This window comes from Tyto alba, unplaced genomic scaffold, assembly GCF_018691265.1.
Source record: "Tyto alba isolate M040663 unplaced genomic scaffold, T.alba_DEE_v4.0 Super-Scaffold_27, whole genome shotgun sequence".
Lineage (NCBI taxonomy): Eukaryota > Metazoa > Chordata > Aves > Strigiformes > Tytonidae > Tyto > Tyto alba.
This window is the reverse complement of record NW_024881301.1, coordinates 17,260,992-17,275,730: the sequence shown is the minus strand read 5'-3', so window position 1 is coordinate 17,275,730 and position 14,739 is coordinate 17,260,992. Positions and strand designations below refer to the sequence as shown.

General features: G+C 35.5%; 1 protein-coding gene across 1 annotated transcript in view; it reads right to left on the bottom strand.

Moving 5' to 3' along the window:
* CCDC102B (coiled-coil domain containing 102B) overlaps positions 1-14,739 on the bottom strand; it is a 57,142-nt gene that overhangs the window by 1,605 nt on the left and 40,798 nt on the right. The window contains 1 exon segment of the mRNA XM_042797861.1: positions 2,033-2,137. Within this exon segment, the coding sequence (XP_042653795.1) occupies positions 2,033-2,137 (105 nt within the window).

Here is a 14,739-nt window from a genome sequence, read left to right as displayed (position 1 = left end):
CTTGTTTTGATCGAGAGGTTGGACTGCAGATCTCCTGAGGTCCATTCCAGCCTGACCTGTTCTATGATTCCATGATTTGCAGTTCTTGTAAAGCAGAAATAGAAACATCTCCAAACAAATCAGTTCCCTCCCTAGCCTTTGGATGATAGTTGTTATCAATCCATCAGATGATGGATTATATAGTTTTGCCTGATGCTAAAATACAATTTCTAATTTTCTCTTTTAAACTGATAATCATAGTTTTGCAGACAATCTTATCATAAAATCATGAGCTATGAAAAGACAAACACTGCAGGGACATTCACTTTTATGATAAGGAAACAGATGACTATACTCCATCTCCACCTTCTGACTTTGATAAAAAGTTGTGAAGTTGTGTCAGTTAGAAGTGTGATACTGATAGAGCTGCTACTGACAGAGTTGATCACAAATGTCTAATATTCTATGCAAGTAACATCTTTAAAGACAAACAAACAAAAAACTTAGCACAGCCATATAACTAGAAGATATATCAAATTCAGTAACATATCTTAGCAGGGGAGCATCTTTCCAGGCAAATCTCCAATCTTAAATTATTTGCATTACAAAGAAATCAGGAAAATGCTGATATGATATGTTATAATATGATGTGATAAGATATGATAAAATAAACAATAGTAAAAGAAAACCCAAATCAGGTGTTTATTATGTAAGATATTTTATAAAGCTAAGCTATACACATGAATTGAAATTTGATGTTCCTGAACCATCACAGAAATACAGAAAAATCATATCATTACATTTAAAAGGTGACTTTAAGTACAGAACTTCTCTCTCTTAATCTTTGCCTCTAATCCTAGTTACTCAATAACAAATGCACATACATGGACCTGTTCAAACAACTCCAGTGGAGGGCCTCCCCTGTGAGGACAGGCTGAGAGACTTGGGGTTGTTCAGTCTGGAGAAAGAGAAGGCTCTGGGGAGAGCTTATAGAGACCTTCCAGTACTTTAGGTTGCTACAGAAAAGGTGGAGAAAGACTCTTTATCAGGGAGTGTAGTGATAGGATGAGGTGCAATGGTTTTAAAATGAAAGATGGTAGATTTAAATTAGATGTAAGGAATAAATTCTTCCCTGTGCGGGTGGTGAGGCACTGGCACAGGGTGCCCAGAGAAGCTGTGGCTGCCCCCTTCCTGGAAGGGGTCAAGGCCAGGTTGGACGGGGCTTTGAGCAACCTGGTCTGGTGGAAGGTCCCTGCCCATGGCAGGGGGGTTGGAACTAGATGATCTTTAAAGTCCCTTCCAACCCAAACCATTCTGTGGTTTTATGATAAATAACATTAAATTAATTGTTATTTAGGCAAATAAGAATGGTACTGTTTCTCCCTGTCCCACTTGTAACATAAAGTACGGTACATTTACTACTTGGTTGGGGGTTTTTTTGCTATCTCTTTATACAGTTTTCAGAGTCTCAATGAAAGTGGGAGCCTTCTGAATTACTACTTAATTATTGGCACAGAAAATTGTAAAACAAAGGAAATGCTCACAGCTAACAGTCTCTGAATAATTTATCACATCATTTTTAACAGTGCAATAAAGTTTAAAAGTGAATAGATCTTTGGATGAATTAAAAATAAGAAATAAGTTTTTCCTTCTCTTCTCTCTTCCCTAAGAAGATATTCAAAATTCAAAAAGATAGAGAAATGATTGGTCTCACAGCTTTTTTTGCTTTGACCTTTCTGAGGAGTATGTAGCTACCAATGCTTACTTAATCTCTTCTGTTCCTCCCAGTCTTCACTTCTGCTCCCAAGTCTTGTCAGACTTGTCGTTTCCCCCTGCTCCTTTTAAAAATGAAACAATATTTCTTTCTGTTTCTGTACACTAAAGAAATTCAGAGTCACTGCATTCTAATTGTCTAGGTACAAGATTCAGACAGGGCTGTTCTGTCTTGCACAACACTTGTTTTAGGGACAAATTTTGCCATTATGAAATTCACAACTCAATTTAGTTAGTGTTGCTTTATTTTTCATCTCCAGAATTCCCTGAATTCTTTTACCTGCAACTTCAACCTTCTGTTCTCTTCTTCCAAACTTCGCTTTTGTGCTTCAGGTTTCTCTCTTTTTTCCAATTCAGAGGTATTCTCAAACTACAGTCTTTCCAACTAGGAAGGGTTGGGATGGGAGGAAGAACAACCAAAAGAGAGAAGAAGAGTAATAATATGATTAAAAACCTTGTTCTTTACCAGTTGAGGCTAATGGCCTCACCTCAGAGTAAGGCGGGCATCTTAGAAATCAGTCCAAAGTGCATGTTTTTAATGTTTCATAATGGTAAGTACTTGAATTTGAAAAGAAAAATAAAAAAAATTTTCATTAATCGTACCTTTACAAAAGTAAAGTATAGGCCATGTTTTAATATAGTAACTGGTAACCAAATCTTCTTTCTCTGCTATTTATGGAAAAAACAGTATAAAAAAAAAAAATTGGTTTAAATAACATCGAGATTTATTTTGTCTGACAGTATCAAAGTTCACTTAATTATATTCTATTTATACTTCAAAACTACCATAAGAAATATTCATTAAACTAAAGACATTCTAAAGTACGTCTTCAGTACTAGAAACAGCTATCCTAATAACCAGATGAAGGATTTTTAAGTTTTCACACTACTCTGTTTCTTGACATTACAATTAATAGTCTCAAGGGAAATATTTTCATTTATGGGTAATGCTGTAACCTTAATTTAGGATAACCAAGTATTCTGAATTGATTTATTTAATCCACATATAGAAGGAATTAAATATATCAACAAAAGGCCATGTTACTAAGTCATATAAAATAATTATCTAACAACTGATTTTATTTACTCTTCTGAGACAACTAGACAGGAGCTTTGTCAAGAATGCATGACATGTTCCTTGTATTTCAAAAGAAAAATTGGTAAAATGATCTTATTTTTATAGTACAAAACAAGTATTTATTGGAAGTACTAACAGATATTTATCAAAGATTATTATTGGCAAGTACTTACTATTAACAAGTTATTATTAACTAGTATTTATGAGTAGATTAAAAGAGATTAAGATAGATTAAAAACTATGAAAATGGAAGGCTACAGTTCTTTCCAGAGATTAATTAAAAAAAAAAAAAAAAAAAAAAAAGAAGAGAAGAAAAATGGTAATACATAAAAGTCAAAATTTTAAGAAGTTTGCAATTTTCAGTTCTATGAAAACTAAAATTGATTATTTGATAAAAGTAGAGATGGACAACAGTGCAAGGCACTTTACTGAAGAAACAGAATACCTGTGCCAACAAGGTTTTAGGAAAAGCCAGAGAGGTGTAGTTTTTCAGATATAGGTTACTTTTATTTTAAAATTGATTTCTGGCAAATAACGAAAAGCTACTGAACACGATACAAAGAGAATGAGGTGTTACAGCATCAGAGAAACATAATTCAGAACCCGTGAATTGTAGTAATGCAATTATCTAGCTAAATCAAATAGTAAACTTGTCTGTTCCTAACTTGCTTCTGAGCAAATAAAAACAATTAGAAACTCTATAATGTTAAAGAGGCTTATTCAGATTTTCAGATGAAAGTAGAAATGTTTTTTAGACTCTCTAGTAAGGACAAAATTCATATTTGATAGAAAATAACAAGTGACTGTCTACTAACAATGACAATATGTTCCCAGATATTTTTCTTGCTATTATTCTATATGATAAAATAGAGGATTTCCCAAAAGACTGACCAAAGTAGGGGTTAAAAAAAAAAAAAAAAAAAAAGAAAAGGCAAGGTCCTTTTTTTTCTCCAGAGGCTTCATCTTCTCATGACGAAGAACAATAAAAGACAAACAGAAGCACTAATGTTTCAAACAGTTTTCAGGTATAAATCAGATCACAACCATAAGCTATCCATTTGAAAATAAGTCCATAATGTTCAAAGGATTACGTTGTTTAGGTATGGGCACTTTATAAATTAAAGTTGCACCTAAATACTAAAGTATAATCCTTGGAATAAATAGGAAATCAAAGACAAAAGAACTAAGAAATTACAAGAAAATACTTCATTAGCAAATTAATTACATTAATCTCCAAATTCCATTTCTAAGCCAATTCACATACTGTATGGCAATCACCAATTGTATGAAATTAAACAAGAGCAAGTGCTGGATTCTCCACCTGGGACAAGGTAATCCTGGTTATACATGTAAACTGGGGTATGAGAGGCTGGAGAGCAGCCCCACAGAAAGAGATCTGGAGGTTTGGGTTGATGGCAAGGTAGGTATGATTCAACAGTGTGCCCTGACAGCTGAAAGAGCTAATGATGTCCTGGGTTACATTGAGAATGGAATAGGTAGCTGCCTGAGGGAGGTGATTGTCCCACTCTACACTGCACTGGTGCAGCCCCACATCGAGTACTGTGTGCAGTTTTGGGTGCCACAATATAAGAAGGACATCAGACTATTAAAGTGTGTCCAGAGGAGAGTGACCAAGATGGTGAAAGGTCTTGAGGGCAAGAATTATGAGGAGCAGCTGAGGTCATTTGGAATGCTCTGTTTGGAGAAGAGAAGGCTGAGGGGGTGACCTCACTGCAGCCTACTAATTCCTCAAGGATCAGGTGCTAACCTCCTCTCTCTGGTGACCAGCAACAGGACACAAGGAAAGGGCATGAAGCTGCATCAGGGGAAGTTCAGATTGGACATTAAGAAAAGGTTCTTCACTGAGAGGGTAGTTGGTCACTGGAACAAGTTCCCTGGGGAAGTGGTCATGGCATCAAGCCTGTCAGAGTTCAAGGAGTGCCTGGACAATGCTCTTAGTCATATGGTTTATCTTTAGGCCGTCCTGCAAGGAGCAGGAAGTTGGACTCGATTTTTATGGGTCCCTTTCAACTTGAGATATTTTATAATTCTATGAGTCTATATGTAGAAGATGAGTACCAGCTACTTCACTTAGAAAAGTTAATTGTTAAAGAATTAAAAACTGAATGGATTATGTTTAAAGGCATTTTATTCTAACAACAAAAGACATTTCATCAGGCTGTTCCTTCTCATCATGGATTATTTGCTCCCTTTAACAATAAAAACAACGAGAACACAAATGTGCTAATCTCCTCACACATCACCCAACAGAATTCCTAAAACCTTGTCCAGTCTTAACATCATGATACACTGTTGGAAGATACTCTTTGGAGAGAATTCTGAAACAGTTCTTAAAACTAAAATGCACCTTTGATCTAAGGTTAAACAAACCAGCAAGTAAGAAAGAAAGGAATTGTCATGTTTTGAGCTCAGAGGGCAACTAAGCACCACACAGCCACTCACTCCCCCCTCCCTACCCAGAGCTAAGAAGAAGAAAATAAAGCAGTAAGCTTGGGGGTCTGAGCTCAGAGAGCAACTAAGCACCATACAGCCCCTCACTTCTCCCCTCCCCCTAGTGCTGCGAAGGAGAAAATAAACCAAGGTTTGGGATTCAAGATGGGACAGGGAGTGATAAATCACCCACTATGGTCACAGGTAAAAGGCAGACTTGTTAGGGAAGGAAAAAAAGAACACAAATTTTTTACAGGCGCTAACAACAACAATAATTAACAGACAGAATAGGATAGTGAGAAGCATTGCCACATCTTGAAAACACCTTCCCTCCCACCCCCCACTTCTTCCTGAGCTCAGCTCTGCTCCTGATATCTCTACCGCCTCTCGCCAGCAACGCAGGGGCATGGAATAGGGGGTGCAGTCAGTGCTGCTGCTTTTTCCATCTTTGGTGGGGGGAACTTCTGGAACTTCTTCCCCCTGCTCCAGCACTGTCCCCCTCTCACAGGAGACACTCCTCCACAACTTCTCTCTGGCTTGAGTCCCTCCCATGGGCCACAGTGTTTCCCTAGCAGCTCCAGCATGGGACATCAACTTTCTCCAACTTGAGTCCATCACATGGGAGGCAGCCCTTCCCAAGCTGCTCCAGCTTTGGATACCCCCGCACGCTGCAATCCTCCCAGCACTGATCTACAACAGCAGGAGCTGCTTCTTCCCACAGGATCCTGGCCTTCTTTAGCTGCAGCCACCTTAAATGGGCACAAGGGGCCCGTCACAGGCCATAAATCAGTGTCTGCTCCACCATAGATCTCCATGGGTGGCAGGGGGGGGCTGGCCTGCCGTCTCACCACAGGATACAGGGGGGTCTCTGCTCCGGCACACCTCCCCCCTCCTTTCTTCCTCTGTTCCTCCACTGACCTTGGTGTTCACACAGTTGCAGCAACTCCTCCTCCCAGGTCCCTTCTTATATACGTTATTGCAGAGGCGCAGCTGATTGGCTCAGCCTTGGTGCAGAGGTGGGTCTGACTTGGAGCCAGGAGAGCTGCAAGAAGCTTCTCACAGGGGGCCACCAATGTAGCCCCCTCCCCTGTTACTAAAAAACTCCACCACTCACTCAAACCCAGGACAGGAATATATTTCTTTCATACTTTGTATCATATTGGCAGACTAAGTAGGAACTAATTTTAACTTTTCAAACAATTATGCTATTCAGCAGTTGTCTACATAATGGAGTTGTTCTTGTATGAAAAGACTTTATCCAGCTACAAAACTGAGTTCTGGGGGGTTGTCCTTCAGAGTAAAATACAACAGAGTGAAAAGCCTATATATTTTATATTCATGCTACCTCACAGTCTTTAGAGATATATACCAAGCTAAATTCCTTAGAATGTGACAAGCATCTGTAATGAGATTAAACAGGCTATCAGGTAAGGATAATTTTGTATCCTTGTTTTTGGGTTTGGCTTTTTTGGCATAGTCTACCCAGTGGTGACAGAGTTCAAGATGTTAACTCCAATGCACAAAGGCAATGTTAGATGCTCCCATGTTCCTAAGGTCTTTAAAATCTATTCGCTGAATTTCTATAAAATAATTGCAGATGAAGGTATTACATATTTCAGCAAATCTTTTTTCTTTCCCTGCCACCACTCAAACTGTGCAGATTTATGGTTTTTCAAATACTATCTACTGGACTACAATCACAAAAAACATATTTTTTCTAAATAAATATGCAAGCATAATGTCTTATAAGTACACATGAAAGACCTGGAACATGAGACAGCCCTGTGTTCTTGCAAAGCATCTTCCAAAAGACACAACTCAAATTCTAAGCCTGGAAGCTTACCTTTTCACAGTAATGACACTAATCAATATCCATTCATTTTTGGCAGACTTCAAGCAGAGAGAAATCACAAAGCCATTCAGTGCTGAATTTCAGTCAGGCAATTAAGCACAAGATGACTGCCAAACCAAGATTTGATGTCAAAGATAAATTTCCTTATCCCTGTGTCTGTAAAATTTCAATTAATTGCACCCAAGATGTCTACAAGCTCCATTAATTATAAATTTAAATAAATAATATACCATATACATAAAGAACTCCATAATAAAGTCAGGAAAAAATGCTAACTTGTACAACATCATGAATAGGCAATTTTGTTATAAATAATTTTACTATATATAGTAAAAGTTCTAGAAACTCATATTTACTGGAATATTAATTTTCAGAGTGTTAGTAATCAGGGTTGGTTTGTTGTTTTTTAGAGTTGTCCCAAATAATACCTTATGTTTATTCCAAATAACACTCTTCATATAATGCTCTCTTTTTCATCTTTCATAAAGAATGTGCAAAAGAAGTGAGGTGCCAAATCCCAGCTTTCAGTTTTCAAGTCAGAACAGTAACTTCATAGAGTCATCGTGTGTAATTTTGTCACTCCCACCTAAAAAGATCAACGTTCTCTTGAGTGGACAAAACGTGTGTCCCACACCTGTGCAGTGCATTCCCAATCCACTCACACCCCAAAAGGCCTGTCAGGGCCCTTCCAGGTCCACGAGTTCAGCTGGCGGCATTCAAGGCGGCTAGCTGATGTGAGCTGTTGTAAAGAGCTGGAAGAAGACTCGGTAGAGAGAAGCCTTTCTTTGCTTCAGGGATGATTTTAATCTGAATATTACAGATCCCATCCTTGATGGAACTATGTTGCAAATATTTACACATTTGCATTTAAAGCAGACAGGAGATGTTCAGATGTATGTAATACAGATTGAAGAAAACAGCTTTGATACCCCTACTGTTTTATGAGGAACACAGGTGTTCTTGAACTGACTGGTCTCTTCTTTCTATATGAAATTTTCAACATATTTTATCTTGAAGCAAATAAAATTAATTATGACTGAATGTATGTATTTTAACTCATGTAGTGGTAAACTGAAATACTGCTATTAAAAAAAAGGGAAGAGAATTTTTTTTTTTTTTTTTTAAGGATGAAAATAACTGAAAATTACTGACAGAGTAATTTTTGGTAATATCTTTGCTAATTAATCTTCCTTAAGTAAAGAAAGATGCACACATTTATTTTAATTGAGACTTAAGGAATATTATTTTACATTATTTTTTCTAAATGTTTATATTCCATAGTAATAGATAATCTAATCAAGTCATTACAATCTTTAAGCAAGATACTCCTGGCATGCAGAATAATGAGATTCTGTGAAGAGATACATACTGATATTTGAAGCACAAAAATTTTAAAAAAGGAAAAATATTTGCTGCTTACAATATTTTTCCAATGACATACATGAATCCAGTTTTACTTATCAACTGTTACTTGATCATATTTTCAAAACAATTTAAGCAACTCAATTGTTTATGTATGAGTACTGCATGTGTCAGGTGTGAGAACTATTTCCTATGCAAGTTCAGCTACTTGTTCCATGAATTACTTCGCTCTCTTAATTTAATTAGGAACTAAAACATCTTAATGGATTAATGATTGCTCATGATAGAAGCAACAGTGTGTTCACTACAAAGGATTCACAAAACCTGTGAATGTACAGTATTACTATGTCTTTTAGTGGTACATTTGAGTTCATAAAAAAAAGAAAGTTTGTTCAATATTACATATTTTTTTTAAAGTGAGTTAGAAATTACAGTGTTATATTCTCTCTCTGTTCACCTTACTTCAAAGATGAAATACTCGCAGCAGTAATGTTCCATTTAAGAATTACACTACATTTTTTCTAATTGAAATTTTTCTAACGACTAGGAGTTGTATCTTTACATAAGAGATGAAAGTGCATTTATAGAAAACATATAAATGTAAACACTTTGGAAAGTTGCTTCTCTATCATTCATGTAATTCTTCCAAACTGAGTAGGGAGACTAAAGCAAAGTGAAAAATTAGGTCTGGAATTAAGTCAGGAAGAACAAGCAAAATTAAGTATTTCATGATCTCTTTAATGTAATTTTGTGCAAAAAATCTTGATGGGTTATGGTCTTTCAGAATGCATCCAAGTCATCTCAGCCCTCTTTGAAATGTTGCAAAAAGGGTCTTTTTATAACATGGTGCTTTATCTTCTGGAAAAGATTAAATGCAACGATTACAAACATTGCTGGGTGACAACTTGGATTTTTGAGAACATATTCCTGTCATTAAAATAAAACAAAACAAAACAGCTTCAGGAATCTGTATCCCTCTAGAAACAGGATTTGGAATATTGTTTGTTTTACAATTGTAAAAAACAAACCAACCTTATTTTCCAATTATGAGCTCCCTGAATTTATAGAAAGTAAATTTTTCACTTAAAAGAAAAAAATAAATAGAAAGTACTTACATATGCTGATGGGCTCTGTGGACTGTTTCATAACTGTACAACTAGAGTTTCTGTGAGATGGATCTATTTCCCCTCAATGAGCTTGAATGCACACCTGGGATCTTTTGATCTAGTCCATGTGACACAGCTTTAAAAGGCTGAATATCACCTCACCATTGTGCAAGCAACTTGTGCAGACCTGCTTTCCTATCCACTATGCAGCAAGAGAAAACAAGTGTTGTGAGACCTAATACAGCAAGATGAGGAAAGCAGCTAGATGAACTTTCCTCAGTAAGGAAGTTGAGCCAGATATTATTGAAAATGCAACACAATGCAAACACTCAAAATGTGTTAGCTGTTTTGGATCAACTTAATGAAATATTTCTAGACATATATGCACATATATAATACTTTCATGTATAAGTCTATACTATACATAGACATGTTCATGTGTTCCTTTAAAGGGAATCTCGCATTTAATTTTTTTTTCTGCCCTTCTTTACATTAAAAAAATACATCCTTTAAGTTAATTTATTGCTGTCTTAAAATCTATCTTTCTCTTTTCATACAAAACCATTTCATGGGAACAGTAATACTTATTTTTTTTATTTTGAAATTTAATACTGAAACTTCAATTTTAAAATGCAAATTGATTGAGTAGCAGTGATACTTATATCTACAATGAAAAGAATTTCAGAAGTTTTCATCCACATAAAATATACATTGTAATGTGAGTACAAAGACTAAGTATTTTAGATGTTCTCATGTGGAACTACAGATGTATAAAGGAATTAAAAGCTTAAAAATCAATTTGTAACATGAAAAAATCTCAGGATATTTTATTTTCCTTTTGGATGTGAATATTTTCTCTCTGTAAAATGTCTCCACAAACCTGCACTGACTTTTACTTTTCAATAGGAAGATCAGAATAATGGTGGAAATGTAGAGCGAGGCTAAGGTACTGTCAGTGAAGTGGATAATTACTAAGGTGAATGGTGGAAATGAAGTGCAGTGTACTGACCTTTTGAAACTGGATAATTACTCTTAGAGGTAACCTACACCATTTTATGACTAACATGAAAGACAGAGCCCTGAGAAAAACAGACACAGAAAGAGGAACTCCTCCAGATACAATTCATTAGTGGGAAAATCTTAATGCTCTGGTTCAGTTTAAGGCAACATAACAGTAGTTGAGGTTCAAAAAGTCTTATTGAAACAAGATTTTTCTCCTTCCCTTTAGTGAAGGGAAGATAGAGTAGGATGGAAGACAACAGTTAAGCTGCTCATTTATTTTCAATGGGAGTAATGATAGCAAAATAAGGATGATGAAGAAGAGATGTAACAGTCAATAAAATTTCAGATGGAAAACAGAAAATTTTCCACAGACCCCTCAGGAACAAGGAAGATTAGGAAAGGAACATTTTTTGTTTGTTTTTAGCACAAGGCTTTGTTAGCTTCCTATAAAACTTGGGAAAAGCTAGGAAAGTATACTTAGAGATATGATCTCCAGCTTTTCAAAGGAAGCATTTAAAATAGAGATGGACAGAACACAAGCATTATGGTAAAAAGCCGTAGTTTTGACAATGATATCAGAAACTGATATGACTGACGACATCAGAAACAAAAAATGCCAATTCAATTAGAAATTCTCTCTGCAAAAGGTTTTTCTTTTACAAAACTAGTGCTTTTTAACAGCATTTTCTGAGAAAGATTCTCCAAACATCTTAAATAAAAGTTGTCCATACAAGATACTTCACGTTACATGGAAAGGCCTTTTCCACAGAAGGACTGACTGAAAACAGAAGAGTTTAATTTATTTATTTACAGTTTGAACCTTAATCAACCACATCAAAACATTAACTTCTAATACTATCTATCTTCATACTAATAATCTACAGGCAAACCAAATATGGCCTACAGACTTGTGACCCAGAGAAACAAGAAATCATGTTTAAACTAATAAAAAGAAATCTCTGGCAGCCTCACTCAAATACCTGTAAAACATCTGTTTCAGCTTGCACAGATCAAAAATCAAAATTTAAAATCAATAGGCTTTTTTGTACTTTAAATGACTACAAAGGGCTTTTTTGGGTTTAAAGCAGGATGAATGAAGACACCTTTTCAAGATTCTTAATATCCTCACTATATTGTGCATGAATGTCATTCCCACTCATCTATGCTACAAATTATTCTACAAACTTAAAGCAAGAGACACATTGAACTAAAAGTTTAATAAGCCACAGGTTGATTATGAATTAAGGATCACCTCACCCTCCTAAAAAAGAAAACCTATTGAAATAGCTATAAAGCTTCATAAAGAAATCAGTGGGTTTGACTCTTACAGATCTTTTCCCCACAGTTACTTATAAAACTCAGCACAAGAAAGCTCTTTGTTTCTGAAACAAATGTTCCTTTTCTGTAACTCAGACAGGAATAGCCCCTCTCTCAAAAGTCATATCCAATGATCTTTTCAAAGCCAGAGCCAAGACCTTGAAGTTGTGCAGTTTTACTAACCACCTTCCAAGTTACTGCACACTAACAAGAAATGCAAGGACAAAGAATCTGTCATTTCACAATGGTAGTTTTGTTTATTTATGAGATGTTGTCAATTTCTAAAGTATTGAATGTGTTGCAGCTGAGGGAAGGAATGGCAGAAGTGCTATTTCCTTACATATGGCACCTAGGTAGGTTGGATCAAATGAGTTAAGAAACAAGCTCTGTCTGACTAGTCTTACTATCAAGCAGAAGCATCACATTTCTTCATTAAGAGCACATTGTGAAACATTGTTACAATTCATAACTTAGTTGTAATACTGGGCCTGAAGCTCTTCTATCAATGGTCTAAAAGGAATGGTATCAAACTGTTAAAGATACTCTCTGAGCACAACTGGGAGGAAAAAAAAAAAAAAAGTCTGTAATACAAGATCAGGAAAAACCTGATATAGGCAGAAGCATCTTCAAAGAAATACTGTATACAAACAGAAGAGAAAGGTTAGATTGCCGAATCTGATTCTCTGAAATCCTTTTTGGTTTTAGGTCAGAAGTGTCTACAGAACTTGGAAGACAACAATGGTTCCACTCCACTGCATATCTCCCTTTGGGAGAGGTGTAAGAGGAAGACAGACTTAATGTAAGCAAAATGTCCATGTCCAAATGGATAGGAAATACTTTCAAGAATCTTCATTACCCGAAATATACTCTTTATTTGGGAGGTGTGGGGGGTGTCGATGTGTTGGAGTCTTTTATGTTATTTGTTTTGAGATTTCTACTGCTAGAAGTCTGTAAGAGTTTGGTGGCAACTGCAAAATCTACTAAGGTCTGAAAAGAACCAGCTTGCCTGCTTCCAAGACCGGCACTGCTGTGCACAGGTGTGATTTGCTGCCAAGCAAAACTATTACTCACCATGTGTGACACTAGGCAGTTTTGAAATTATTATTTACAGTGTATGTGACTGTTTCTAGAATTCTTTTCCTTTTTCATCTAAAATGAGTATTCAAAGACTAACAGAATCCATAGCACTCCTTCCACAAGAAAGGGAAGACAAATGTTGACTACCTCTTTATTTGACAAGTACCTCAATATTCACTATAGGAAAAAATAAGTTTACTCTGATTTTTCTCTTATTGTGAACAAGTCTGCCAAGAACACCATTCAGTCCACCAGAAACTATACTGAAAACATGGTAAATATTATTGTGCCTGACAATATCTTGAGCCACCAAGCCCTGCAACAAATTGAACTTTTAAATGAATGCTTATATTCATAAAAATGCATGTATCTGAGCAACAGCATGTTTAGTAATCAAATATTTCTTCCTTCTGGTACTACTGAAATGTTTAAGTCTGCTGCAAGCTGATATCATTGCACTATGTTGACATTAGAAGAAAAGTTGCTGATTTACCGGCATTTATTTTTCTCTTCCCAATCTGCACACAGATAAAACTCGTGTGTATGACTATGTTACCACAAGTGATTTATGCAGGAATATAAGTTGTCTGCAGATACATACAAAAATTAAAGGCTTAAATTTACAACAATGACAAATAATATATTCAGAGAGGCATAAATAAGTTCAGGAAAATGAAAATGCTGTGACTGAGGTGGGGAAAATTACCCTTGATCTCACAGATCTTTCTTTCCATGTTGATTCTGCCACTGCTTTTCTCAGTTTCTTTCAAGTTCAAGTTTATATAGACTATGTATTACACTAAAATAAACATTAATATCTTCACTGAAAAAACAGGAACAGTGTCCATCTTAAATAATACTTAATGCAGCTTTAACAATCCACATGAACGTGCATATCAGGACATTATAGTCCTGACATTTCGGATGTTATTTGCTGCATTCATGTCTAAAACCTGACATCTGCATGAATCATAATGTTCTGGTGGAGCCCCACTTAAAACAGTGAATTCCCATGAAGAATTGTTTAACATCAACCACCTGCTGTTCAGGAGAATCTATTAACATTCAAGGAAAAAAGGTTTTCTTTCAATGAGTATCAGAGAAAATTATCCATAATGCTTGTGCAAAATTCTACTTTAACCAATTAACTGAAAATAATTAAAAACTTCAGAATAACTACTTTTAACTATCTAAACTGTTGAGATCAGCAAAGAGAATACCAACACATCATGCACTCGTTTTTTGCTGTAAAATTACAAATTGTTTTTATGTTTTATCTTATTTTAATCAAAAAAGATATTTACATCTTTCTGGTGGAAAAAATAAGGAAGATGACTAAACAAACACTGAAATATTTTTACTGTATACTAGCCTTCTTCACTAATCATAATTCATAAAAAGATTGGGACTATAGGAATATATAAACTGTCAGTACGTACCAAGCTGTACAGTACCAATTTCACATTTACATACATGAATAACAAGCTATTGCAAAAAATATCTAGGAAACCAGTTAGAACTAGAAAGGACTGTTAGCATAAAGATATACAAACACATGTTATAAATAAAATATCTGATAGCCATAAGATGTAAGGACAATCCTGTCATGTAGACATTCTCACAGTCTTGCCAGAAAAGCATGAATGTTTGAAATAATATTTTTTAAAAATAAGAGTATGATTTTTTTTTCTGAAACAAATTGTGTTAACTGTCTCTTATCCAACATAATGTCTATTTTAACG